At 37.6% G+C, this 25,064-nt stretch overlaps 8 protein-coding genes and 1 pseudogene across 10 annotated transcripts; all 9 read left to right on the forward strand.

Moving 5' to 3' along the window:
* Positions 3,126-4,675, forward strand: Or241 (odorant receptor 241). Its single transcript, NM_001190779.1, has 5 exons — positions 3,126-3,368; positions 3,541-4,122; positions 4,199-4,312; positions 4,384-4,536; positions 4,613-4,675. The coding sequence occupies exons 1-5, from the start codon at positions 3,126-3,128 to the stop codon at positions 4,673-4,675; spliced, it is 1,155 nt and encodes a 384-aa protein (NP_001177708.1).
* Positions 4,676-5,782: 1,107 nt separating this feature from the next.
* Positions 5,783-7,364, forward strand: Or242 (odorant receptor 242). The gene is made up of 6 exons (NM_001190664.1): positions 5,783-6,040; positions 6,132-6,393; positions 6,489-6,805; positions 6,892-6,999; positions 7,078-7,230; positions 7,305-7,364. Exons 1-6 carry the CDS (start codon positions 5,783-5,785, stop codon positions 7,362-7,364), a joined length of 1,158 nt encoding a protein of 385 aa, NP_001177593.1.
* Positions 7,365-8,801: 1,437 nt separating this feature from the next.
* Or243 (odorant receptor 243) lies at positions 8,802-10,494 on the forward strand. The gene is made up of 5 exons (NM_001170946.1): positions 8,802-9,091; positions 9,238-9,819; positions 9,892-10,005; positions 10,090-10,242; positions 10,321-10,494. Exons 1-5 carry the CDS (start codon positions 8,849-8,851, stop codon positions 10,375-10,377), a joined length of 1,149 nt encoding a protein of 382 aa, NP_001164417.1. The 5' UTR covers positions 8,802-8,848; the 3' UTR covers positions 10,378-10,494.
* On the forward strand, positions 11,302-12,894 carry Or244PSE (odorant receptor 244 pseudogene; annotated as a pseudogene).
* On the forward strand, positions 14,220-16,035 carry Or245 (odorant receptor 245). The gene is made up of 5 exons (NM_001190665.1): positions 14,220-14,462; positions 14,886-15,467; positions 15,544-15,657; positions 15,733-15,885; positions 15,973-16,035. The coding sequence occupies exons 1-5, from the start codon at positions 14,220-14,222 to the stop codon at positions 16,033-16,035; spliced, it is 1,155 nt and encodes a 384-aa protein (NP_001177594.1).
* Positions 16,036-16,528: 493 nt separating this feature from the next.
* Positions 16,529-18,626, forward strand: Or246 (odorant receptor 246). 2 transcript variants are annotated; one of them, XM_031922151.2, is made up of 6 exons: positions 16,529-16,984; positions 17,061-17,322; positions 17,421-17,737; positions 17,822-17,929; positions 18,000-18,148; positions 18,224-18,626. In XM_031922151.2, the coding sequence occupies exons 1-6, from the start codon at positions 16,733-16,735 to the stop codon at positions 18,225-18,227; spliced, it is 1,092 nt and encodes a 363-aa protein (XP_031778011.1). In that variant the 5' UTR covers positions 16,529-16,732; the 3' UTR covers positions 18,228-18,626. The 2 variants fall into 2 exon arrangements, with proteins under 2 accessions (XP_031778011.1, NP_001164418.1); NM_001170947.1 differs by having other exon boundaries at positions 16,660-16,984; positions 18,000-18,152; positions 18,224-18,578.
* Positions 18,627-18,639: 13 nt separating this feature from the next.
* Positions 18,640-21,392, forward strand: Or247 (odorant receptor 247). 2 transcript variants are annotated; one of them, XM_016990416.3, is made up of 6 exons: positions 18,640-19,259; positions 19,331-19,674; positions 19,756-20,337; positions 20,507-20,620; positions 20,689-20,841; positions 20,937-21,392. In XM_016990416.3, exons 2-6 carry the CDS (start codon positions 19,366-19,368, stop codon positions 20,988-20,990), a joined length of 1,212 nt encoding a protein of 403 aa, XP_016845905.1. In that variant the 5' UTR covers positions 18,640-19,259; positions 19,331-19,365; the 3' UTR covers positions 20,991-21,392. The 2 variants fall into 2 exon arrangements, with proteins under 2 accessions (XP_016845905.1, NP_001177595.1); NM_001190666.1 differs by lacking the exon at positions 18,640-19,259 and having other exon boundaries at positions 19,432-19,674; positions 20,937-20,990.
* Positions 21,393-21,394: 2 nt separating this feature from the next.
* On the forward strand, positions 21,395-22,209 carry LOC107982061. The gene is made up of 3 exons (XM_016989421.2): positions 21,395-21,579; positions 21,807-21,914; positions 21,980-22,209. The coding sequence occupies exons 1-3, from the start codon at positions 21,418-21,420 to the stop codon at positions 22,190-22,192; spliced, it is 483 nt and encodes a 160-aa protein (XP_016844910.1). The 5' UTR covers positions 21,395-21,417; the 3' UTR covers positions 22,193-22,209.
* Positions 22,210-23,008: 799 nt separating this feature from the next.
* Positions 23,009-24,611, forward strand: Or248 (odorant receptor 248). Its single transcript, NM_001190667.1, has 6 exons — positions 23,009-23,263; positions 23,373-23,634; positions 23,748-24,064; positions 24,142-24,249; positions 24,315-24,467; positions 24,552-24,611. Exons 1-6 carry the CDS (start codon positions 23,009-23,011, stop codon positions 24,609-24,611), a joined length of 1,155 nt encoding a protein of 384 aa, NP_001177596.1.
* Positions 24,612-25,064: the final 453 nt, after the last annotated feature.

The following is a 25,064-nucleotide window of genomic DNA, read 5'->3' on the forward strand; positions in this document are numbered from 1 at the left end:
AATCGTCATCTAAGCCTGAAATGTATTTTAGACTTTAAAAATAATATATACAAGTTATTTTGCATTTGCACAGCGAGAGCAGTTCGTTTCTACCGTATCACAGATCATCGACATCGTCCCCGAGTTCATTGTCGTCGCGAAAGGAAAGATAAGAATAGGTGTTCCATAGCTAAATTGTCGGAATATGAGCGGGTCGTTATCGTTTATTTTCTGCCCATCGCTACAAAGTAAGTATAATCGGATAGCATAGCATCCGCATCATCCATTTCGTCTCTACCCTTTTGCTATAACGAGAATGTCATTATCCTATGTTTCTCAACTTTTATTCCCCGCCGATTTCCGACGAAGCTTGATCGCCTCCACCCTTACGCTGCTATATAACGAGGAACTCGTTATCCTATGCACTTCAACTTTTCCCCGTCGTTTTCCCGAAGCGCATTCGCGACTACTCTGCTGTCTATATGGAGCTAAATAGGAAGCTATTATTCTATACACACTTTCTCGAACTTCTTTCACCGCTCGTATACTTTGTATCCAGCAATCTTCAGTTCCGGGTGTAATTTCACTGCTTGTTATGGAAAACGACGACGGACTTTGCGAGGGGGATGATGCTTACGGGGCTATCATATACAATGTAGCTGCATTTATCCACACTGTAACAAGGGCTATTATTCTATGTACCGAAGTTTTCTGCGTATTGAATCGACGAACCCTTTCCTTCCGGATCATTTTAGAATATTTTTATACGATGATTGCGCATATGACGAGGAAACTTCTGGCTAGAGCAGAGGGAATGGATAGATGCACTTTTCCCCTTCGTTACTGTAAGATAATCGATGTCGATTGTCTGGGCTATTTTTGCTGGTTGAAATAAGCTTCCGATCGTTGCCCGCTGTATGAATGTTACTTTGAGAAGTATTTTTGGATGACTAGTATAAATTTTAGAAATCATTTTTGAAGACTTTTTTTAGATTTAGGTAGATAGCTTTCCAATGAAATGCTTGAAGTTGTGAACGAAAGTATGTGGCAAAATGATGGTCGAAACAGTGTAATATATGGCAGCAGTAGATTGGCCATTCTCTGGTAGAGAAGTAGTGTATGTACGAACGATTCGACATTTTTATAAATTGTTGAAGGGGGCACACCACCTTTGAAATTAAAATCAAAATTTGTCATTAAAAATTTATAAATACTTATATAAATGAACCAAATTTTTATTACTATTCTTAGACATAATTACCTTTATTTTGATGGTTTTAGACTTTCTATAATACCTACGTATAGTAGGGAGTCCATAATTCGCTTACCGTAAGAACGATAGTCTCTTAATGGTCCAAATGATAGTTATGTTAAAATTGATCAAAAATTGATAAAAAAATCAGTAATATGCTTATAAAACTTTTTCTATGAAATTTAAACCAAATCCCCTCATTCATACCATAACTAATGTACTTTTAAATAATATCCTAGAGTTTGAGCTCATTTGGGCCATTCGTTCCTTTGGAATCTTACGATAAGTGAATTATGGACTCCCTACTATACGTAGGTATTATAGAGGTATATAGAAGGTCTAAAACCGTCAAAATAAAGGTAATTATGTCTAAGAATAGTAATAAAAATTTGGTTCATTTATATAAGTATTTATAAATTTTTAATGACAAATTTTGATTTTAATTTCAAAGGTGGTGTGCCCCCTGAAGTCAGGTTTCTAATAGAACACATACGCATAATCTTAAATTCATGTTTGAAACATAAGACGAGCATGAGATATGATTTGAGAGGTGGTTATACTGATCTTACGCGTGATAATGTTCTTGATTTCCGAACATAATGGTTAATGATGAAGATCATATAAGCTTCGATTCTAACACTAAAAATTTTAGACGAAGCTTATAATCTAGATTGAATATAGAAGTTAGAGGATTATGTTACAATCTGTACGACACCTCTGATCACGTGGAATAACTTTAGAGTATAATGCGTTTTATTTATCTTTCCTAATTTTGAAACCCTTAAGGGGATGTCGTCCCAAATTACATAAAACTTTTTGAATAAAGTTTGCAAATGAAAAACCGAGTTTGTAGCGCCATAGTGTTAAGTTGAACGAATCGTTCTACCGGAAGAAAATTTCGATCGGACTTTTTGTTTTTCTAAAATCTTGGAAATACGAACAGATGTTTACGCGTACTTTGTCGTACTCATGCGATTGCAGCGCCAACCTTAAAATCTAATTTAACATAAAACTTTTTAAATAAAGCTTGCAAATGAAAAACCGAGTCTGTAGCACCGTAGTGTTTAATGAATCGTTCTACCGAAAGAAAAATTCGATCCTGCTTTTCTAGAAGTTTGGAAATACAACATACCCCGTGGCGAATTCGCAAAGCTTTTGGGACGACACCCTCTTAACTACAAACAGCTTTGACAAGTATACGGAGCCAATCGTAGAGCACATTTGAAGTTTCTTTCAAACTACAATAAAAGAATTGTTGCATAATATTAAAGAAATAATTGAAAAACGGGACTTTAAATTTTAAAGAAAATGTACCTAATATGGATATGGTTACTTTCTATTGTACTCTGGACAAGAAATATTAACTGAAATAACAGAAACAATATTTATTTTAAATTATTTTTTAAACGTCGATAGCCGTGTGTGACAATTGGGATGAAGAATAATACAAATAACATTTGTAATTGATTTGATGCACACAATTTCTTACTGTATGACTTCAATAGTTTTCTTCCCAAAACAAGTGGACGCCGTACAAACGCAAATTTGCTGGAGATATGACGATTGAATTTAATTATTTATTTTTACATGAGCTTGATCGTGCTATAATTTTCCAGATACTTAAAGTACAATGTTCATAAAACTACATCACGACTCTTACAAATCCCGTCAAAGACTAAACCTCGCGATACCCCCTCCCCGTGATTCTTCAACCCCCAGCTGTACCATTGCGCGATTTCAAGTGGGCAAGTAACAACTTATAATGTGTAGCAATTTTAAAACGTATAATCTGTAATTTTTTTTCAAGTCCAAGCATCAAAGGTAATCGATACCAGCGCAATGTTTCGGCCAGTCGTAGCTCGGACGTCGCCTCAAGAGGATCCTATGAATTATCATGGAGCTGGAGCTGCTGAGGTACGAGGCCTACACCCACAATGTCATCTGGTTTTTGAAGTCCGCAGGACTCTGGCCTGAAGCTCATCCAGTTCCCAGAAAGATTCTCTCTATGGTGACACTGTGCTCTACCTTTGTGGTCATGGTGACTGTGTCCAACTTTAGCTTCCAGAATGTTGGCAATGTCATGGTCTTGACCAGGGGTATGAGCTTGGCAGTCAGTTTTTCTTCAGCTTTTTCGAAGGTATCGTGCCATCAGGTGTATCCCTGTAAATTAAATTAATTTTAGTCCATATAGTTACTATCAGTTCAGGATTTTTTATAAGAATTGGATACACTTTTTTGTCAATTCCAATTGCTCCAAGCAAGTCTCATGGAAAATCAAATAGAAATAGTCACAATAAATTTTCGCAAAGGTTGCCTTGTTTCTGCTGCATCACGACGATCTCGTCTACCTCAACAAGCATTTGACGGGGGGCTTCATGCGTGACATGAAGGAACCGGAGAATCGCCCAGACCTTTTGAACAACGTCAAAACTTTCAACAGATTCATGTTCACGCACGCGATCTCTGTAGCTATCGCCATGTCCATGTACAGTATCGGCCCTTTACTGGCTTTGCGAAAACATGGCAAGTACATTCGAGCTTTCCCTGCTATATATCCGTTTGCCTACGAATCAGGTGGATTGGTGCACTGGATCCTCTACGCTTTGGAGGTTTCAGGTGCCGCGTCTCTTTGGACGGTGACAGTTGGGGTGGACTGCGTTTTTGGACTATACGCGCTCCAGGTCTGCGGAGAGCTTAGGATTTTGGCAAAAAAATTCAGAGAGTTGAGAGCTACCGAGAACTACAGAGAAAAGCTACATGATTGCATACAAAGACATCATGTGCTGATAAATGCGAAAAACAAGCTCGACAACATCTTTGGTTTGATCTCGATATGGCTGGCTATATCCGGGGCACTCGTGCTTTGTTCGCTCATTTTTCAAGTTACCGAGGTACGATTCATTTATTAATCAATATATTATTAGAAGATGTATGTGACATTACTTTACGATAACGATTTTGTTAAAGTTGCTGAAAACCAACAACAGCTACTTACGCGCAGCGCATCTCTGCGCCTATCTTCTGCCAAAGTTTTTGCAAATTTTCACATACGCGTGGTATGGAAACCTCATTGCCGAAGAGGTGAGCATGCCGAAGTTCATACTGTAGATGTTAGACAAAATTATGAAAGAATAAAAATAGTTCGAATCTAGAGCGGAGCATGCTTGGATGCTATGTACGGTTCGCACTGGACGGATTCTTGTGACAAGAACTTCAAAAGTGATATCCTCATAGTGTTGGCACAAGAGCCTCTGGCACTGGTGGCTATGGGTTGCATGGTTATACAGTTGGATATGTTCACGAAAGTAAATCGCTTGTGTGTGACAGACATGTGCGTGAAACCTGAATTCAGCATTAAATCTCATTCACATTTGTTTGTAGATTGTCAAGACTTCAGTATCGTACTTTTTTCTACTTCGAACATTGAACGAAGAAAACGAGTAAATGGATCGATGACAAGCAAGAGTATTGAAATTGTGAGGTTTGTTTGTTAAGACTTGAGATTGATATAAGATGTGTATATGAGATTCTTAGACGTCGAAAAGAACGACGTTGTTGGTGCATTGTATTAAACTATCTACATTTGGATTATGAACGAGCAAAGTAAATATTTTAATTGTTATCAATTCTTTTGTCGTTTTCAAATTTATATAACCTGCACCCATAGGCATACGTTAATGAAGATGGATCATCCAAGTAACAGTACGATTATGGTAATTATTTAAAAAGTGTAAAAGTTATGTTTAAACTGGGAATTACTATAGGTAAAACCGCAAAGAATATGCAGAAACTAAAGGACATTCGATATGGTATCCTATTGGAATATAATTTTATATTTATATATATTTACTGACCATCTTCACTTACAAGGCGTAAATTCTCAACGTTTAAAAAACGTTTGCAAAAGAGAAATTCATCTTTTTGAAAATATCGCACATAACCAAAGAACTTATTCGCCACTGATTTTTCAAATACGATCTCACTCTCGTACTGATGCCATCAGTAGCACATCTCTGAGTAGACTGCAGCTCTTACTTCCCCTTCCACTGATTCTCGTGCGCAGTCAATAAATCATCTCTTTCTCTCGCGTAACTAACTTTACGACGAAGCTTACGAAGTTCCGTCTCTATAATAAAAGTTAATTCCATTTCTCTGATGCATTTCGAACTTCTCCGACTACTATACGTCCAACGATCGATCTTGCGTTGAGCCAACTCCCGCTGATTTTTTTCTCCGCTATAAGTTATAGGAGTAGTCAGTCGCATGATGCAACGATCATGGAGAGCAAAATAAAGATAAAGAAATACGATGAATACGAGAGATGCAAGAAAGTAGAATAATTATCTTTTGCTGTTCGTCTTTGTCGCTCGTTAGAACTTTATACGCTTTAATTTTTTTCCATAATCTATTGTAGCGTCTTCTTTTTTTTTATATGAAAAAGCTGCGAATCATATTTTGCAAGACATGAACGTAAAGGGTATCGCAAGTAAGTAAAATGCGCAGTTCTGTCTCGATCAGATATAGCAAAAACCGGTGTACGTGAGAATTCCAATGATCATGGAGAAAGAAGTGGAAAAGTACAAGAAGTACAAAAGTAACTTGAAGTTCATGATAGTATCCAACGGCGTTTGGCCTGATTACGAAAAGCATCCCTACTGCGTGAGAAAGTTTTTAAACTTTTGTTCCATATCCTCGATTTCGATGACTAACTACTGTATGATGCTCTTCGTCATCGCAACCACAACCGACGTCAGAAGTTTCACAAGTTTCTTCGGGCTACTTTTAGGTGGTTTTGGAAATCTTTTCAAGGTAGTTTTCGATAAATAGAAGCCGTTACAGTGTATACCGTTTCCATTCAATGTATGAGATTAATCAATAATTTTCGCATTGAACTTCACAGGTTTGCGCATTGACTATGAACCAGAAGGAGCTGCATGCTCTGAACGAAGGGATTTCAGCGAGCTTCGAGAGGAACCTGAGGGTTCCCGAAAATCGACCTCACTTGTTAGCTAACTTTCCTATGTTCTCCAAGTTTTTCAACTTTCTCAGTTATTCTACGCTTGGAACTATAGGCTTCCTCACTGTGATCCCTTTACTGCATCTCAGACACGGAACGTATTCGAGGATGTGGCCGATACTTTTGCCCTTCAGTTATGAACCAGGTGCATTTTCATAGATGTAATTTTGTATTTTATACAAAGTTTAGTAATACAATTCGATAACCGTTATATTATAATGTTTGCATGACTCGAACAAGGAGGGACAATCCACTGGATAATTTTTGTATTCGAACTGGTGGTTTCATTCTTTGCCTGGATCACCACTTGCGGGGTCGACTGTCTCTTCGGACTGTATTCCCTTCATATAGTCGGAGAGATGAGATTGTTGAGCAGTAGGTTCCAAAAATTGGAGTGGAGTGAAAACTATCGCAAAGATATAAGATCTTGCGTCAAGAGTCATTTATTGTTGCTGAAAACCCTCAGCCAGATGCAGGAAGCCTTTGGAGATCTGGCGGTTTGGTTTGCCTTCAACAGTGCTGCATCCCTTTGTACGCTTGTCTTTCAATTCTCGCAGGTTTGTCACGAAGTCTCGTCATTCGATTTTCACATTATTTGCAAACTTATATCGGATTTGTTGAATGGTTTTACTCCTTGAAGTAGTTAACGGTAATGAACCCTGCAAGAGTGCTGTACTTGTTATGCCATACCTGCATAAAGTTGGTGCAGGCATATTCGTATTCTTGGTACGGAAATATCATCACTGTAGAGGTAAATATTTATTTTCTTAAGGTAGTTGAAAAAATATGGTAAACTTACAACGAAGAAAAATATATGTGCATGCATCAGAGCGAAGTCTGCTTGAACGCTGCGTACAATTCGCATTGGCCAAATCACGGTGACAAGCATTTCATGAGGGATGTACTCATTATTTTGTTGCAACGACCAATGGTCTTCAAAGCCAAATCCTTTATAGCGCTGAGATTGGACCTGTTCGCAAGGGTATTGAATTAGCCACTGTATGTGTTTATTAAAGTATAGCATGTGTCGTTAAATATTTATTATTATATTTTCAGATTGCAAATACTACTCTATCTTACTTCTTTTTGCTACAGACTTTAGATGAAAAAGTCTAAGATTTTTATAAATAGTCATACTAGCTTTGTTTCTTCATATTTTTGCAACAAACTACCTTTTGTATTTATAAGGAGTTTCTTAAGTTAATAAAAATTGTTACAAAGATCCGCAGTAATGTTATATTATCCTTTTTACGTGCGTCGTGCATGTTTCTTCCGATTCTTTAAGAACAAAAATTTTTTGGGAAAGCTGACGTTGCACACATACCTTATTTAAAGCCTTGACAAGTTTGCGGAGTTAATTGCATGGTATATTTTATGTTGACACACAGTACTAAAATTATTCAAGACTTTTGTGAAAAGAATGATACAATTTTAGCGGAAGTAAGGATCAGCGTCTTACAAATAACGTTATGTAATAATTTTGCGATTTAATTTTATTATTATTTTTTTAGAAATATTACTAGCAAAGTTCAAAGCAAGCAAGATCTAAGTTTTATTAAAGTTACTTTTCAAATATAGAAGAATTATTCCATAATATTAGAGGAACGATTGAAGTTAGTTTAAAAATGATTTTAGTTTGAAAGAAAATGTACGGAATATGGATGGTCATGTTCTGTGGACTCTATGTAAGAAACATCAGCTGTAAGAAAATCAATAATTTAAATAATTTTTTTATAAATCGATTGCCGTACGACATTGGGAATTAAGTAATCGCAATGAGATTTGTAATGCATTTAATGTAACAATTTATGTGCACTCCCTGTTGAAAATATATACCTGGATATCCAGGTGGATTTTCCATATGGATAATCTTTATGAATTCATGTGGATTCCATATGGATATCCACATGGACATCCATCTAGTTTTTTAAAAAGTCAAGACAGTTAAAAATTTGTTATGCTCCTGTTATGTATAGTTCATCTAACCATTAATGGAAGTACCATCCGGATGATAACACCTAAACTGGGATTGTGAGCTCCAAAATATTCCCTTTTTAATTAATTTAAAGAAATTTCTTTATCCATATGGAATCAACATGAATCCATATAGATTATCCATATGGAAAATCCACCTGGATATCCAGGTATATATTTTCAACAGGGCTGTATCAATAAATCTACGATTATCTTCTTCACTGAAACGAGCGGAAGCAGAATGAAAACAAATTTGTTAATGACGTATAGCAATTAAATAAAATCGTTTGACAATTGAATCTCATTTTTCGTTTTTACTGCAGTACGATCTTCGACAAATTTGAAAGCTGCCACGTCCATAGAACTACGACACAACTCTTACTAATCCCGTCAAAGACTAAACCTCTCCATACCCCCTCTCCACGATTCTCCTACCCCCTTTACCATTGCGCAATTTCAAATGGGTGGATAACAACTCCACTTGAAACTTGTAATGCGTGGCAATTTTAAAACGTATAATCTGTAATTTTTTCAAGTCCACGCATCGAAAGTAATCGATATCAGAGCAATGTTTCGACCAGTCGTAGCTCGAACGTCGCCTTAAGAAGATCCTATGAATTATCATTATGGAGCTGGAACTGCTGAGGTACAGGGCCTACACCCACAATGTCATCTGGTTTTTGAAGTCCGCAGGACTCTGGCCCGAAGGTCATCCAGTTTCCAGGAAGATACGTTCTATGGTCACGCTATTCTCTACCTTTGTGGTCATGGTGACTGTGTCCAACTTTAGCTTCCAGAATGTTAGCAATGTCATGGTCTTGACCAGGGGTATGAGCTTGGCCGTCAGTTTTTCGTCAGCTTTTTCTAAGGTACTGTACCATTAAGCGTATTTCTGAAAACAAATTTCAAACCTTCAGTTAGGTTATTAGCGTATCAATATTTTATTGATGTAATTTGTCTGACACAACTTTCATAAAGAATCAAATAGCAATAATCTCAATAAATGTTCGCAAAGGTTGCCCTGTTTCTGCTGAATTACGAAGATCTTGTCTATCTCAACGAACATTTAACAGGGATCTTCGAACGCGACATGAAGAAACCGGAGTACCGTCCTGACCTTTTGAAGAACGTCAAAACCTTTCACAGATTCATGTATACGCATGTGGCCTCATTAACTTTCACCCTTATCATGTACGTCATCGGCCCTTTACTAGCTTTGCGAAAGCACGGCAAGTACGTTCGAGTATTTCCTGCGATCTATCCGTTTGCCTACGAACCAGGTGGATTGGTGCATTGGATCCTCTACATTTTGGAAGTATTAGGTGCCACGTGCCTCTGGTCTGTAACATCTGGGGTGGACTGTGTTTTCGGGGTATACGCGCTTCAGGTGTGCGGCGAGCTGAGAATTTTGGCGAAAAAATTCAAAGAGTTGGGGGCTATCGAGAACTACAGAGAGAAGCTAAACGATTGTATACGGAGACATCACGTGCTGATCAAGGCGAAAAACAAGCTTGACAACATTTTTGGTTTGATCTCGATATGGCTGGCTATATCCGGGGCACTCGTGCTTTGTTCGCTTATTTTTCAAATTACCGAGGTATGACTCATTTTATAAGTAATAAGGCATTACGAGAAGATGTAAGTACTAAGAGTAACTATTTTGTTTAAGTTAATAAAAGCGAAAAGCAGCTATCTACGCGTGGTGCATCTCAGCGTCTATCTTTTACCAAAGTTTTTGCAAATTTTCTCATACGCATGGTATGGAAACCTTATAGCCGAAGAGGTGAGCATGTCGAGGTTGATACTATATACATATAGCTATGTTGAGCAAAATTACGAAACAATGAAAAATCTTTTGAATCTTCAGAGCACAGGATGCCTGGAAGCTATGTACGATTCGCACTGGACGGATTCTTTGGATAAGAATTTCAAAAGCGACATTCTCATAGTTTTGGTACAAGAGCCCTTGACTCTGATAGCCATGGGTTGCATGGTTATACAGTTGGACATGTTTACGAAAGTAAATTGTTTATATGCGACAGAAATGTATGTGAAATTTGGATTCTGCATTTAATTTCATTGATAAATTTGTTCATAGATTGTCAAGACTTCAGTATCATACTTTTTTCTACTTCGAACGTTGAACGAAAAATGAGTAAATGGATCGATGATAAGCAAGAGTATTGGAATCGTGAAGTTTCTTTATTAGAACTTATGATTAAAAAAAAAAATGTATCCTAGATATTAGATAAATATCGTTGCTAGTGCATTCTATTAAATTATCTATAGATTTCTTGGATTGTGAAATAGTACCTATATTGTGCAAATAGGGGAGAAGGGAGGGGGTAATTTTAACAAAGGGTGATATATTAACACGAGTGAAGGCCTCTTATCATGCTTATATAGCCCTATTCAAAATCTCACTTTCACAAATTTGACTAATTTTGAGTAGTGGGCGGAAATACTAATCCCTTTAGGTGCATGGAAGTCGTTGTTTATTTGTTTTTGTATTGATAACAGCTAACTTATTGATTGCTCGATTATGATGCATACTTCGAAAATTTTTCTTCATTAAAGTGAGTTTTTTAAAAGAACTCCTGAAAGAGAAACTTCGAAAAGCATGCAGGTCCGGTAGACTTTACCAAATACGTTATTAGAATCTTCATTGTGGCAAATATTGGTGTTCAACAAAGTTTTAAAATGACAGGTTCTCAATTTTTTTTTGTGATAAACGATTGTCTGAACATGCCAGAAAAACGAATCACTCTAAGCGAATTTAGAAATATTGCGAATGTCGGAATAGTCTGCCAACTGCATGGTAACTCTGATGAATCCCGTTGAAAACTGAATCTCTCAATACCCCCTCCCCATGACATTTCAACCCCCTTACCATCGCGCTACCTTCAATGCGCATGAAGTCTACTTGAAACTTGTAAATTGTATGTAATACGCAGCAATTTTAAAGTGCGTTATCTCCAATTTCGTCGACTCCGCACAGAAAATAATCGATGTCCAAGCGATGTTTCGGACAGTCGTAGCTCGAGCTTTGGCAGAGTAAGATCATCTACTATAGGCCATCATGGATCTGAAGCTGTTGAAATGCAAGGCTTATGAACGTAATGTTATCTGGCTGTTTGAAGCTGCTGGACTTTGGCCAGAAGCTCATCCAGTTTCCAAAAAGATACTCTCCTTGGTCACTCTGTTCTCGAGCTTCGTGGTGATGGTGACTGCGACAAATTATAGCTTCCAGAATGCCATCAACATAAAGATGCTAACCAAGGGTATGATTCTGGCGGTTAGTGCATCGTCAGTCTTTTGGAAGGTATTTTGCGGTTCCTCTGAAACAAAAAGTAATCTCAATTAAAATGAGTCGACTTGGCAAAGTAAATTTTTTAATTAATTTTTCTAATTCTGCGGAGAGTGTCGAAAGGAAGAAAATGGTTTAATTTCGTCTTCGCTATCACTACCTATTGGTATTTTCAACTGATCGCACTTTTAAACATCATTTAATTCCCATACAGATTGCCCTTTTTATTCTGCATCAAGACGACCTTCTCTACCTCAACAGGCATTTGACAGGGGGCTTTATGCACGACATGAAAAACTCGGAAAATCGCTCAGATCTTTTAAACAACGTCAAAACTTTTAACAAATTCTTGTTCACGCACGCGGTATCAGTAGCTATCGCCATGTCCATGTACAGCATCACTCCTTTACTAGCTCTACGAAAACACGGCAAGTACATTCGAGTCTTTCCTGGGATCTATCCGTTTGCCTACGAGCCAGGTGGATTGTTGCACTGGATCTATGCCGTGGAGGTTGCAGCGACATTCGTCACGGTGTCTGCTGGGGTGTACAACCTTTTTGGTGTCTACTCGTTGTAGGTGTGCGGAGAGTTGAGGGTGCTGGCGCATAGATTTAGAGATTTGGGGGCTGGTAACAACTACAAGGAAAAACTAAAGGATTGCACCGAGAGGCATCAAGTGCTGATCAATGCTAAGAACAAGCTCGAGGATATCTTCGGCTTGATTGCCATATGGCTGGCCCTTTCCGGGGCGCTGGTGCTATGCTCGTTAATTTTTCAAGTCTCTGAGGTACATAACACATTATTTTAATACGTAACATAATTTCTTTTCTGTGTTTTTAACAATTGCAATTTACATTATTAGTTGATAAAAGCCGCCGTCAGCTATCTACGCCCATGCCAGTGCATATCTTCTACCCAAGTTCTTACAAATTTTCTTGTACGCGTGGTGTGGGAATCTCATAGCAGAAGAGGTCAGTATATTACTATCTTACTAGTATAGAAAAGTCATGCGAGCTCATGCTTGCAGACGTATGAATGTACATGGTTAAAATTTTGCAATGTACAAACCTAGAGCAAAACATGCCTGTACGCGATGTATAATTCGCACTGGCCGGATCCATACGATGCAAATATTAAAAGTTACGTCCGCATAGTTCTGTCACAGGAGCCGTTGTTCGTTGTAGCTAAGGGTTGTATGATCATACAGTTGGATATGTTCGCGAACGTAAATTATCAATACATATGACTGATATGTGAACGTTGCAATTTACTCTGCTCTTAATGGTGATCAATTTTTTGCAGATTGTCAAGACGTCGGTGTCGTATTTTTTTTTACTCCGAACGTTAAGCATGGAAAACGAGTAGAAGATTTTTACCGTATAAAACGAAAGTCATAATGATTTATTGAGCGGTTTACACCACAGGGATAACTTGTATTGTGATAAACCAATAAATAGTTCATTATTGGTTATTTATTACCTTAATTCATTTTTTTAGGTTCTTCTAGCTAGTATTTTTGTTGTTTCAATATTTATATTTTTATTAATTATACAAGTTGTTAGAGTCTTTTAGAAACTTTTGGTGTTCGACACAGATTTACAGAAAAAGATGATTGAAATATCTTCCGATGTTCCAATGAACGAATCATTGCATGCGAATTTAGCAATGCTTATATACTTACACTGAGAAAAATTTGATAGTAGAAATTACTATTTGGAATAGTAATTTTTACTGCTTTTCAAAATAAATTAGTAACAGACTTTTAAGATATTAGATTTTACTATCTAAAGTTATTACTTTATTATTTATTATTTTTATTGATTATTATTATGCTGTTTGGAAGAAAGAGATTAAATTTTTTTGGCGGCGACGGGAATCGAGCTCCGGCATGAGAGTCGAGTGCGCTGACCATTTACCTAAACAGATCTGTTATGTACAAAATTTCAGATCTAGCTCATGTATTAATTGACGTACGAACTAAAGTTAATAAAAATTGACGACGATTAATAAATAATAAAGTTAAATCAATAGACACAGAAACTCATTATAATAAAATAAACGTAAAATGTCAACTAAAATACTGATTGCCGCAGAAAAAAAAATTAAATTCAAACCTTACCGACTGTGTATATTATAATTTTTCCCACATTTTATAGTACATTTTACCATCTTAGGTAGTAAAAATCAAAAAATCAAGTTTTTTGAAAGCCGTAACAATTTTTACTATCTGAGATAGTAAAAATGAATACCTCTTATAGTGAATTTTACTATAAAAGATAGTAAAAATTACTAGCTTCCGAGTCTGTTACCAAATTATTATCCGAGATAGTAATTTTTACTGTCAAATTTTTCTCAGTGTACTACATATATTATATAGAATAAATGTATCCCGAACGCTGGAATAACCATGAACCTATGTATTGTAACTCTGATAAATCCCGTTAAAGACTGAAGCTCTCGGTACCCCCTCCCCATGGCGTTTCAACCCCCTCACCATAGCGCAATTTTCAGTGCGCATGAAGTCTACTTGAAACTTGTAAATTGTGTGTAATATGCAGCAATTTTAAAGTGCATTATCCCCAATTTCGTCGACTCCGCATAGGAAATAATCGATGTCCAAGCGATGTTTCGGACAGTCGTAGCTCGAGCTTTGCTAAAGCAAGATCATCTATATAGGCCTGCACCACGATATGGATCAAAAGCGGTTCAAGTACAAGGCCTATGAGCGCAATGTCATCTGGCTATTGAAGTCTGCAGGACTATGGCCGGAAGCTCATCCAGTTCCGAGAAAGATACTCTCCTTGGTCACTCTGTTCACCAGCTTCGTGGTGATGGTGACTGCGACAAACTATAGCTTCCAGAATGTCGGAAACGTCAGGATGCTAACCAAGGGCATGAGCTTGGCGGTCAGTTTTTCGTCGGTCTTTTCGAAGGTATTGTACAGCTCCTAGATTATTGTCCAATGTAATTGTAAAATGCTATTTGGTGCATGCTTTTCATTCTTCTATAGCGCGGGTATAAATATTTGGGCGCCAAACAGCATTTGCCGAGCACGCGTGAAGATTATTATAATTTTGAAGTTATAGAGCCCACAGAAGCTTGCGAGCTAGCGTCCATGCTGCTCAAAGGATACACGACTCGTACGAAGACTAGGACAATTGAAAACGGTTTCGGTTTGAATCGTGCATAGTCTAATGTATAGTCTTCGTAGGAACCGAAGAAATAATACTTTGCAATTTTCTCCTGTTTTTCTGATTGTCATACACACGCCGAAAAATTTAATTTTCCACCAGATTCGTGACCTAAGTACTTTATACACTGATCTCTGTTATAAGCATCACTAAATTACCACGCAGATCGCCTTCTTTATTCTCCATCAAGAGGACCTTCTCTACCTCAACAAGCACCTGACTGGTGGATTCATGCGCGACATGAAACGACCGGAGAATGGTCCAGCCCTTTTAAGCAACGTCAAAACCTTCAACAGGTTCCTGTACATGCACGCGGTCTCCGTAGCTATCGCCATGATCATGTACAGCATCACCCCTTTACTAGTCTTACGGAAACACGGCAAGTACATTCGAACCTTTCCCTCGATCTATCCGTTTGCCTACGAACTAGGTGGATTGGTGCACTGGATCATCTATGCTGTGGAGGTTTCAGCTGCCGCGACACTCGTCACGGTCTCCGCCGGGGTGGACAACCTTTTCGGGTTCTACGCCTTGCAGATGTGCGGAGAGTTGAGGATGCTGGCGCATAGATTTAGAGATTTGAGAGCTGGTAACAACTACAAGGATAATCTCAAGGATTGCATCGAGAGGCATCAAGTGCTGATCAATGCCAAGAACAAGCTCGAGGATATCTTCGGCTTGATTACTATATGGCTGGCCATTTCCGGGTCGCTTGTTTTGTGCTCGCTGATTTTCCAAGTCTCCGAGGTACATGACGCGTGGCGTAAGCGTTAACTGTATCTTTTTGTGAGACAAAATTAATTCTTGCGATTTTCATTATTAGTTGATTAAAAACCACGTCAGCTATTTACGCATAGCCCACGTCTGTGCGTATCTTCTACCCAAGTTCTTGCAAATTTTCTTGTACGCGTGGTGTGGGAATCTCATTGCAGAAGAGGTCAGTGTATTATTTTATTGTAGTTATAAGATCTATGAATAAAGATTATTCAAATTTTGTAACGAACAAACCCAGAGCAAAATATGCTTGTATGCGATGTATGACTCGCACTGGCCGGATTCTCACAACACAAACTCCAAGCGTGACATCCTCATAGTTATGTCACAAGAGCCGCTTTCCGTTGTGGCTATGGGCTGTATGGTCATACAGTTGGACATGTTTGCGAAAGTAAATTCTCTCTCTCTCTCTCTCTTTCTTATAGATGACTGTAGTACATGTTAGTCTGCATTTTAAATATGATCAATTTGTTTGCAGATTGTCAAAACTTCGGTGTCGTATTTTTTTCTACTCCGAACGCTGAGCGCAGAAAATGAGTAGAAGATATATATTTATCTCTAAAGGCAGGAGTGACGATGTAAATGATTTGTTAAACGATTTACACTTGGGGATTATTTTTGTATAGCGACGATCCAATAAATAGCAAAAGTTTATCTTTGTTCACAAAATGAAGCTTCGATGTTTATTGTCACTTCAAACTGCACCTATTATTTAATCTCACTCTAAGTTGCACGAGTGTCGTAATTATATGAACTAATTATCTTAGACGTATTATAACACGACGATGTTAAATCTGTTCTGCCATTCTAACTTTTGAAAGTTTTTACAATTCTTACATAAAATATTCAGTCTTTCTTTCTCTTAGAACCCGCGCAAGTAAGCTATGAAATTTTCCACCTATAAGCACAATAATTTACGTACATCGAACTGGCGACAATCTAGAAAAAATACCGCGTCCACCAACGTAATCTTACACTTTAATAATGCAGTATACTTTCATCACCGCGTCTCCAAGCGCACTGAACCTTCCGACTCCCCCTTCTCCGATTCGCCTGCATAATGCGTGAGCCCTACCTCCACGGATAACAAACTTCTGTAATATTACAGTAACTCTTTCTCTCCGCTCCATATAATATTTCAAACTTTGTCGAGCGCTGTATCCGATCATTGATTGTTGTCGCGCATTTCCCGTCGATGTCGAGCAACGACGACTGCAGGCAGTCGCGACTAGACAATCATGGAGCACGACGTGAAAAAGTACTTCAAGTACAAGAGGGGCATAGTCTTCATGCTGTCAGCCTCCGGGGTCTGGCCGAATTACACAAGTCATCCAGCAGCAGTGAGGCTCTTTCTCAACATTTGCTCGGCTCTCGCAAGTGGATGCATGTTCTACTGTATCGTCAACTTTTGCCTAAACTACGCCACGAATATAAATGCGTTCACCAGCTGCTTGGGACTCATGATCGGGTTCTTTTCTACTTTTATCAAGGTATATTGAACTAATCGAATTTTCTCAACAGTGAATTTCTCGTTCGATGCGATATATATGTACATATTGTTCTCAGGTTATCATTCTACCGATGCAAAAGGAGGACTTGCAGAGTCTCAACGAGGGCGTTTCGGCGAGCTACGAGAGAAACCTCAGGATTGTTAAATTTCGACACCATCTCTTGGCTCATTTTCCAATGTTTTCCAGATTCTTCTATCTCTACAGCTATTCCGTTGGAATGAGTGTCCTCTTGCTGACCATTATGCCGCTATTGGCACTGAGGCAGGGGAAGTACGTCAGGATGTATCCACAGCTAGTGCCGTTCAGCTACGAGCCAGGTTGGTTGAAACATTTGATTTTGATGAGATAATGAAGCGATTTAGAGAAAATATATACCTTCACAAGTAAAAGTCTGTATCTTCGCGATACGATAAAGGCGGCTCGCTCCACTGGTCGATCTACGCCTTCGAAGTGTTCTGCGGCTTCTACCTCTGGAGTGTCACCTCCGGCGTGGACTCCGTTTTCGGCCTCTACGCCCTCCACATGGTCGGCGAACTTCGGCTTCTCAACGTTCGATTTCAGATGCTCAAATCTAGCAACAACTACGCGAAAGACTTGAAGAGCTGCGTCGACAGCCACATAATGCTGATGGAGTCTCGACACAAGCTGCAGCGGATCTTTGGCTTTCTCGCAATTTGGCTGGCTATAACTTGCGCCATCGCTCTCTGTGCCCTCGTTTTCCAGGCTCTCCAGGTAGCTTTGATCCGTTGATGCCTGAAAAAAAATGTTCTGTATTCGCCAAAATTTGTAATGTATTATTGGGTTATTCGACACCAGGCAAAGCACGCGACCATAATCCGAATTATCTACCTATGTGGTCACTGCTTTTTGAAATTGCTGCAAGCTTACTTTTACGCTTGGTACGGCAACATCATAGCGATCGAGGTAAATTCCACAAAGTATAGTAGTTTCGATCTTCCTATTGTTCGGACAATTTTTTGGGCAATTTTCACAGAGCGACGCGTGTCAAAGTGCAATTTACGAATCGCAGTGGCCGGGCAGCGGTGACAAGCGTTTCATGAACGACGTGCTCGTCGTTCTCTCGCAAACGCCGATGATTTTCAAAGCCAAACAGTGGATGCCTCTACGTCTGGATATGTTTTCGAAAGTATACGCAATACTTGAATTTAATTTTTCTTGTTTAATTTTGCAGTTTATTCGAACTTAATTCGTTTCCAGGTAGTTCATACCTCGGTCTCTTACTTTTTCCTGTTGCGAACTCTGGACGAAAGCTAAGGGTGATATAGCGTGTATTGCAGCATGTCTGACGTTGTGCGGTATCGTAATTGTGTAACGAAGTGCACATGCGAAGTATCTGACTCACTTGTAACGGCAGAAATATATTTAAAGTCTGAAACAGATCATATCGCATTGTGCACAACTGCGAGTGCGACATATTATATAGTAATTTTACGCATGAAACATATAATTATTTTTGCCATACTAGCCATGTGCGCTGTTTCAAGTAACGTATCTTTCTACAGATGTAAATTTATTTTATGTAACATTTTTATATAAATACCAGGATAACCAACATAAATGTATTTTGTTTTTTAAAATAAAAAATACTATGTATATGAAATATGAATGTTTTTAAAAATGAAGCTTATCGACTATGGTGTTTCGTTTGCAAATTAATCTGGTATAATTAGGTTATCTTTAAGTTTAGATTAAGTCTTATTCGTACCATTGTCTAGGTTTAATCAACGCAAAATATTGAAGTAGAAGATATATAACTTCAGGACTTAATATACATATATGTAATAACGAGGACTTACCTAGAAATGTGATGTAATTAGACTTATAATGATTCCAGCAACCTTCTCGTAGCCAGTTTAATTATTTTTCTTCTTCGTGTTTAGGACTACCATTTGGACAGCTATCATATCACTGGCGTATGCGGTGTTTCTTTAGGTATCCAAAAGTGGTCCTGATGAGAGATGATGACTTCCCATGAGGGTCTGGATATATTCTGCATCAGAGAAGATGACGTCATTAATGATCATTAAGATTCCTAACGTCCTTAATATTTTAAGAAATTCGATAAATGTATTGTCGTTGATTTGTACAAACTGCTACGATACCATTACTTAATGTCTCTGACTTTACGACAGTTCTTCACTGATGGAGCAGCACATAACTCCGGTGCATTCTGGCTCTGACTGAACCGTTCCATACCCCCACCCTTGGATTTTTCAACCCCTTGCTTTTCCGCGTAAGCAGTTTCTACTGACAAGTTGTAAATTGCGCATAATGCCGCGTATTTATGGGAATTTTAAATTTCAGGCAGAAACGCAGAAGAGACAATCGATATCGCGACGATGCTCCACGCAGTCACAGCGCAAACGGTGAGGCGTCAAGATCGTTCTTATCGCATTTTCATCGTCATGGAGCTTGAACTAGCAAAATACAAGTCTTATGCGCGCCACGTCATCACTCGGCTGATCTTTGCAGGAATTTGGCCTGAATCTAATAAAACGATCAAGACAATCCTTTACTTCATCAGTTTCACGTCAACACTGACGGTGTCGGTGACGTCTATTAACTTTGGCATTCAGAACGCCAACAACGTTATATTGCTGACCAAAGGCATAGGCTTGGCTTCGGCATTTTCTTCGGTCTTTTCCAAGGTAATGTATGACAATCAAGTAAACCGCGTGAATATGAAATACTTATACTCCATTAAACTTGGAATATTTCGATCTCAAAAGGCTCTCTTGCTCCCACTGCATCAAGAAGACATCATCTTTCTCAAGAACCGCCTCACGACCAAGTTTATGAGCGACATGGAAACGATAGAGTATCGCGCAGACCTGCTATCCAGTGTACACGTCTTTTCCGCGTTTTTTAACATGCACGAGGCCATGGTGGCTTTTGCCATGTTCATGTACTGTTTTGTTCCGCTCTACGTGTTATTCAAACACGGCACCTACCTGCGCACCTATCCCTGTCTCTATCCATTTTCCTATACACCAGGTGGCCTGGTGCACTGGCTTATCTACGCTCTGGAAGTAGCTGGGGCGATCTCCGTTTGGACTATCACGGTTGGAGCCGACTGCGGATTCCTTATGTACGCGCTAGAGCTCTGTGGCGAGTTCAAGATTCTGGCGAGAAAATTCACGGAATTGAAGGCCGGTGATGGCTACAAGAGAAATTTGAAGGAATGTATCGAGAGGCATCATCTCATAATTGAAGCCAAAAACAGATTAGAGGATTCTTATGGACTAATTGTTATCTGGTTGGCTCTTTCGGGAGCATTTCTCCTGTGCTCCCTTATTTTCCAGATTACTGAGGTAAGAAATATTTTATCGATTATATCTTGAATTTTGTTACTATTTTCCGATTTGTAATTGGGCAATTATTGACTGACCGTCAACCAGTTGTCAGTCATCATTAAATCTTAAACTCTAAACTTTATGTTCTTAAGACTCCCATATATTCAATGTTATCTTACGTTTCAAGTTATACGATAACCATGGTAGTTACGTGCGCATAGCTCATCTATGCTCTCATCTTGTGGCTAAAAATCTCCAAATCTTTATGTATGCTTGGTATGGCAACCTTATAGCCGATGAGGTCAGTTTGTCAATCTTTAACGATATTTGCACATAGAAATTGTGACTCTGAGATGCTGTTTTTTTTAGAGCAAAGCATTCCTGAACGCAATGTACGATTCACATTGGCCTGAAGCTTGTGACAAAAACTTCAAGAATGATATTTTGATAGTTTTGACGCAAGAACCATTAGTGGTTGTAGCTAAGGGTTGCATGTATGTTCAACTGGATATGTTTACTAAAGTAAGTAATATGAAAATCCGAATACACGTTAACACAACTATAGTTGTTACGATACTTTTACTATACAAAAGCATTTATATTTTTGATGCTTTCAGATCGTTAAGACTTCAATGTCGTATTTTTTTTTAATACAAACATTAGCAAATTAAAAAGAAATTTACAAAGTTGTTATTTATGCCATTATCTCAAGACTGTAATTGTTCATTACGATAGTTCTCTCTTTTAATTCGATACTACTACCGATCTACTTTTGTGTGCCGAATAGTGGTTTCAAATTAAAATTTTACGGACAACTAACATTGTCTGTTGTAAAAAATAGTAAAGAAGGACCGATCCTCTAAGGACTCTTTTTTCACTCACTTTACTGTGATATACAAAGAAAAGTTGTGTAATACACTGTTTACAAGTTCTTGATTCTTTACAGATATCAATGGTTCCTATATCCATGTGATTCTATCTCAGAATTAGGATGGAGATAGGATCATACGGGTAAGAGCCTATATCGATGTTAATAACTATTTGTTAATAAATATTGAAAAATACGTACAGTTTTTATGCTTGTTTCATTTGCAACCAATGATTTTGTGGTCGAAAACTGATATGAGAAACTGCATTCAGAGTCACATGCTACTCATGAAAACCTTTCTTAAACTCCAAAAAGTCTTCGGCTTCGTGGCGATGTGGTTCGCTATCAACTGTGCCATCTGTCTCTGTTCTCTCGTCTTTCAAGCTGTCGAGGTACTTGATTATTTACATTATCTCATCTAATGACGCTGATATCATTATTATTATTATTATTATTATTATTATTATTATTATTATTATTATTATTATTATTATTATTATTATTATTATTATTATTATTATTATTATTATTATTATTATTATTATTATTATTATTATTATTATTATTATTATTATTATTATTATTATTATTATTATTATTACTTGGCCTTAAAATTTAGATGGATAAAGTACAGGCTGTGAAAGTATTTTATCTGCTTATACACAGTTTCGTCAAATTGTTCCAAGCGTATTTGTACACTTGGTGTGGGAACATCATTACTGTGGAGGTAAGATGAGGAGTCGTACATACTTTCTGAAAATTGATGAAAAATTGATCAGTACGTCTTTTTAGAGTGAAATCTGCTTAAATGCCGCATATGAAGCTCACTGGTCGGATTCTGGCGACAAGCGTTTCATGAAGGACATACTAACCGTTGCGTTGCAGCGGCCGATGGTATTTAAAGCGAATAAATTTATGGAATTGCGTATGGAGCTGTTTCTGAAAATGAATGTTGAATTTTTACTGTACGCACATGCCCATCTCGATTGCAAGTTGATGCAATAAAACCGTTTTTATGCTTTCTTACAGATTGTAAATACTTCAGTATCCTATTATTTTCTTTTGCGAACTTTAGATGACGATTCTTAAACTTGAGTGCCAACGGTTATCACAGATTATTTTAAAGTTATACATAGACATTATTATTATTTTTAGATACTGTTATATTTTTTAATAAAATTTTAGCTCATTCCTAGTTAAATTGAACATGTTTGGTTAAATATCATTAAGTAAGTATCACTTATATTCAATAAGAAAGCTTCTTCAATGTTTCCTTGAATTTCCAATTTCATATTTAACAAACCGTTTGAATTTGAGTCCCAATTTTTTCACTAGTAATCATGGCATACTCTTGTTTTTCAATAATCATGTTTTATATAAATATTAATGTATTTTGAAAATAGCTTTGATATTCAATTATTAAGTAGTATAACGATTTTAAGATCAAAAACTGTAGTTCGATTTCACAAGACACTTACTCTTATTTAACATTTGCAACAAACGATCATCGTGAAAATCTTCTCGTTACTGCATGACGCACAATTTAATAGGTACTTCATCCATCCATCCGCAGAGCCGAGAACTGACTAAACCCAGCGAGTCCCCTACTACTCGCACAGATCATCCCTCCTCTCGAGATTGGAAACATGACTCTCAGTAGTTTTACCAAGTAGAAGTTCATAATGCGCATTATAATAACTGTGCACGTGTATTACAACACATTTAATATTTCAAACTTTCTTCTCTTGCTCATATCGATTCCGCCGCGACGGACTAACTTGCGGCTTTTGTCGGCAGTGAAAACAAATCCGCGAAGCAACGATGATGGATAACGAAGTGGCAAGCTATGTGAAATACAGTAGTTACTTAAAGAGACTGACCGCATTTATAGGTCTGTGGCCTGACTATCAAAAGCAGATGCCGGCGATTAGCTTATTACTGAGTATACAAGCTGCTTTTTCAAGCTTCACTACATTTTGCTTTATCGCGTATTCGTGCTATCTCGATTCCGCGGACATCGGTGCTTTCACTAGTTACATTGGAGGTTTAGTGGGTTATCTAACGACGGTCATGAAGGTGATAATGAAGGCATCGCCTTTGCCGAAGTCATTGAGAATATCATAATCATAATAGTTTTGAAGCTAATAATTAAAAATTGTTGAATGAAAAATATGGGTTCTTCTAGATATTTGTGTTGGGAATCCAACAGAAGAATCTAAAAAAACTGAACAATGGGATTTCTGCGAGTTTTGAGGCTAATCTCAAGGTTCCTGAAAACCGGCAATATTTACTGGCTCATCTACCGATGTCCTTAAGATTTTTCTACACTTATGCCATTACAACGGGATCAAGTTTGGCATTGCTGGTCCTAATTCCTTTGCTGTTGCTAAGACATGGCGTATACGTGAGAATGTTACCCCTAACGTTGCCATTTAGCTACAAACCAGGTGAAGCTACATTTTTTTATCCCTTTAATTCATCATTATGCTTCTTCCTCAATATTTGTTTAAAGAAAAACTCATCAAAGAATTGTTAAGTATTTTTTATTCATAATGACCAGGTGGTATGGTGCATTGGATGTTCTACCTCTACGAGATACTCTGCGGATGGAACTTGTGGACTGTCGCAGTCGGGACTGATAATTTGTTCTCCTTGTATTGTCTTCACATTGTTGGTGAATTGAAACTACTGAGTAGTCGATTTCGGAATTTGAAATCGAGCAAAAACTATCGCAAAGATATGAAAGACTGTATTCAGAGTCACATGCTACTCATGAAAACCTTTCTTAAACTACAAAAAGTCTTCGGCTTTGTGGTCATGTGGTTCGCTATTACCTGTGCCCTCTGTCTCTGCTCTCTTGTCTTTCAAGCTGTCGAGGTACTCGATTGTTTACTTTAACTCATCTAATGACGCTAATATCCTTATTATTATTATTATTTGGTCTTGAAAACTAGATGGATAAAGTATCGGTTATGAGAGTATTTTACTTGTTTAATCACAGTTTCGTCAAATTGTTACAAGCGTATTTGTATACTTGGTGTGGGAACATCATTACCGTGGAGGTAAGATTAGGAGTCGTACATACTTTCTGAAAATTGATGAAAAATTGATCAGTACGTCTTTTTAGAGTGAAATCTGCTTAAATGCCGCGTATGAAGCTCACTGGTCGGATTCTGGCGATAAGCGTTTCATGAAGGATATACTAACCGTTGTGTTGCAGCGGCCGATGGTATTTAAAGCGAATAAATTTATGGAATTGCGTATGGAGCTGTTTCTGAAAGTGAATGTTGAATTTTTACTGTACACACATGCCCATCTCGATTGCAAGTTGATGCAATAAAACCGTTTCTATGCTTTCTTACAGATTGTAAATACTTCAGTATCCTACTTTTTTCTTTTGCGAACTTTAGATGACGATTCTTGATCTTGAGTGCCAACGGTTATCACGGATTATTTTAAAGTTATATAGTAGACATTATTATTATTATTTTTAGGTACCGTTACATTTTTCGATAAAATTTTAGAGTATTTTTGTTAAATTCTAAATATATTCAATAAGAAGACTTCTTCAATGTTTCTTTAAACTATCAATTTCATTTTTAACAATCGGTTTGAATTTAAGTCGAAATTTTTTTACTTATAATCTGAGCATATACTCTTATTTTTTAAATATAATGTTTTTTTACAAATATTCAAATATCTTTAAAAAAGCTTTGATCTTCAATTATTACGCAGTATGAACCAGATTTAATTCTGTAAAGTAGAAATGAATTTGAATGAAAAGTATGTCATAAAAGCGACCACGACTAACCTTGCAATATTCAGTTTAAATCACCTATATTATTAAATTAAAATATTCAAGTCTTCTTGACGTTGG

This window comes from Nasonia vitripennis, chromosome 1 (assembly GCF_009193385.2).
Source record: "Nasonia vitripennis strain AsymCx chromosome 1, Nvit_psr_1.1, whole genome shotgun sequence".
NCBI classification, from domain to species: Eukaryota; Metazoa; Arthropoda; class Insecta; order Hymenoptera; family Pteromalidae; genus Nasonia; species Nasonia vitripennis.

Bases quoted from the DNA above. Each gene is read 5' to 3' on its own strand.
- Or241 (NM_001190779.1), top strand. From the start codon at position 3,126: ATGGAGCTGGAGCTGCTGAGGTACGAGGCCTACACCCACAATGTCATC. The intron at 4,313-4,383 runs GTGAGCATGCCG...GTTCGAATCTAG, and splicing joins GAAACCTCATTGCCGAAGAG to AGCGGAGCATGCTTGGATGC. The intron at 4,537-4,612 runs GTAAATCGCTTG...ATTTGTTTGTAG, and splicing joins AGTTGGATATGTTCACGAAA to ATTGTCAAGACTTCAGTATC.
- Or242 (NM_001190664.1), top strand. From the start codon at position 5,783: ATGATCATGGAGAAAGAAGTGGAAAAGTACAAGAAGTACAAAAGTAAC. The intron at 6,394-6,488 runs GTGCATTTTCAT...GACTCGAACAAG, and splicing joins GCCCTTCAGTTATGAACCAG to GAGGGACAATCCACTGGATA. The intron at 7,000-7,077 runs GTAAATATTTAT...TGCATGCATCAG, and splicing joins GAAATATCATCACTGTAGAG to AGCGAAGTCTGCTTGAACGC.
- Or243 (NM_001170946.1), top strand. From the start codon at position 8,849: ATGGAGCTGGAACTGCTGAGGTACAGGGCCTACACCCACAATGTCATC. The intron at 9,092-9,237 runs GTACTGTACCAT...ATGTTCGCAAAG, and splicing joins TTTCGTCAGCTTTTTCTAAG to GTTGCCCTGTTTCTGCTGAA. The intron at 9,820-9,891 runs GTATGACTCATT...ATTTTGTTTAAG, and splicing joins TTATTTTTCAAATTACCGAG to TTAATAAAAGCGAAAAGCAG.
- Or245 (NM_001190665.1), top strand. From the start codon at position 14,220: ATGGATCAAAAGCGGTTCAAGTACAAGGCCTATGAGCGCAATGTCATC. The intron at 14,463-14,885 runs GTATTGTACAGC...ATTACCACGCAG, and splicing joins TTTCGTCGGTCTTTTCGAAG to ATCGCCTTCTTTATTCTCCA. The intron at 15,468-15,543 runs GTACATGACGCG...TTTCATTATTAG, and splicing joins TGATTTTCCAAGTCTCCGAG to TTGATTAAAAACCACGTCAG.
- Or246 (NM_001170947.1), top strand. From the start codon at position 16,733: ATGGAGCACGACGTGAAAAAGTACTTCAAGTACAAGAGGGGCATAGTC. The intron at 17,323-17,420 runs GTTGGTTGAAAC...GATACGATAAAG, and splicing joins GCCGTTCAGCTACGAGCCAG to GCGGCTCGCTCCACTGGTCG. The intron at 18,153-18,223 runs GTATACGCAATA...ATTCGTTTCCAG, and splicing joins GTCTGGATATGTTTTCGAAA to GTAGTTCATACCTCGGTCTC.
- Or247 (XM_016990416.3), top strand. From the start codon at position 19,366: ATGCTCCACGCAGTCACAGCGCAAACGGTGAGGCGTCAAGATCGTTCT. The intron at 19,675-19,755 runs GTAATGTATGAC...CGATCTCAAAAG, and splicing joins TTTCTTCGGTCTTTTCCAAG to GCTCTCTTGCTCCCACTGCA. The intron at 20,842-20,936 runs GTAAGTAATATG...TGATGCTTTCAG, and splicing joins AACTGGATATGTTTACTAAA to ATCGTTAAGACTTCAATGTC.
- LOC107982061 (XM_016989421.2), top strand. From the start codon at position 21,418: ATGATTTTGTGGTCGAAAACTGATATGAGAAACTGCATTCAGAGTCAC. The intron at 21,580-21,806 runs GTACTTGATTAT...CTTAAAATTTAG, and splicing joins TCGTCTTTCAAGCTGTCGAG to ATGGATAAAGTACAGGCTGT. The intron at 21,915-21,979 runs GTAAGATGAGGA...ACGTCTTTTTAG, and splicing joins GGAACATCATTACTGTGGAG to AGTGAAATCTGCTTAAATGC.
- Or248 (NM_001190667.1), top strand. From the start codon at position 23,009: ATGATGGATAACGAAGTGGCAAGCTATGTGAAATACAGTAGTTACTTA. The intron at 23,635-23,747 runs GTGAAGCTACAT...CATAATGACCAG, and splicing joins GCCATTTAGCTACAAACCAG to GTGGTATGGTGCATTGGATG. The intron at 24,065-24,141 runs GTACTCGATTGT...CTTGAAAACTAG, and splicing joins TTGTCTTTCAAGCTGTCGAG to ATGGATAAAGTATCGGTTAT.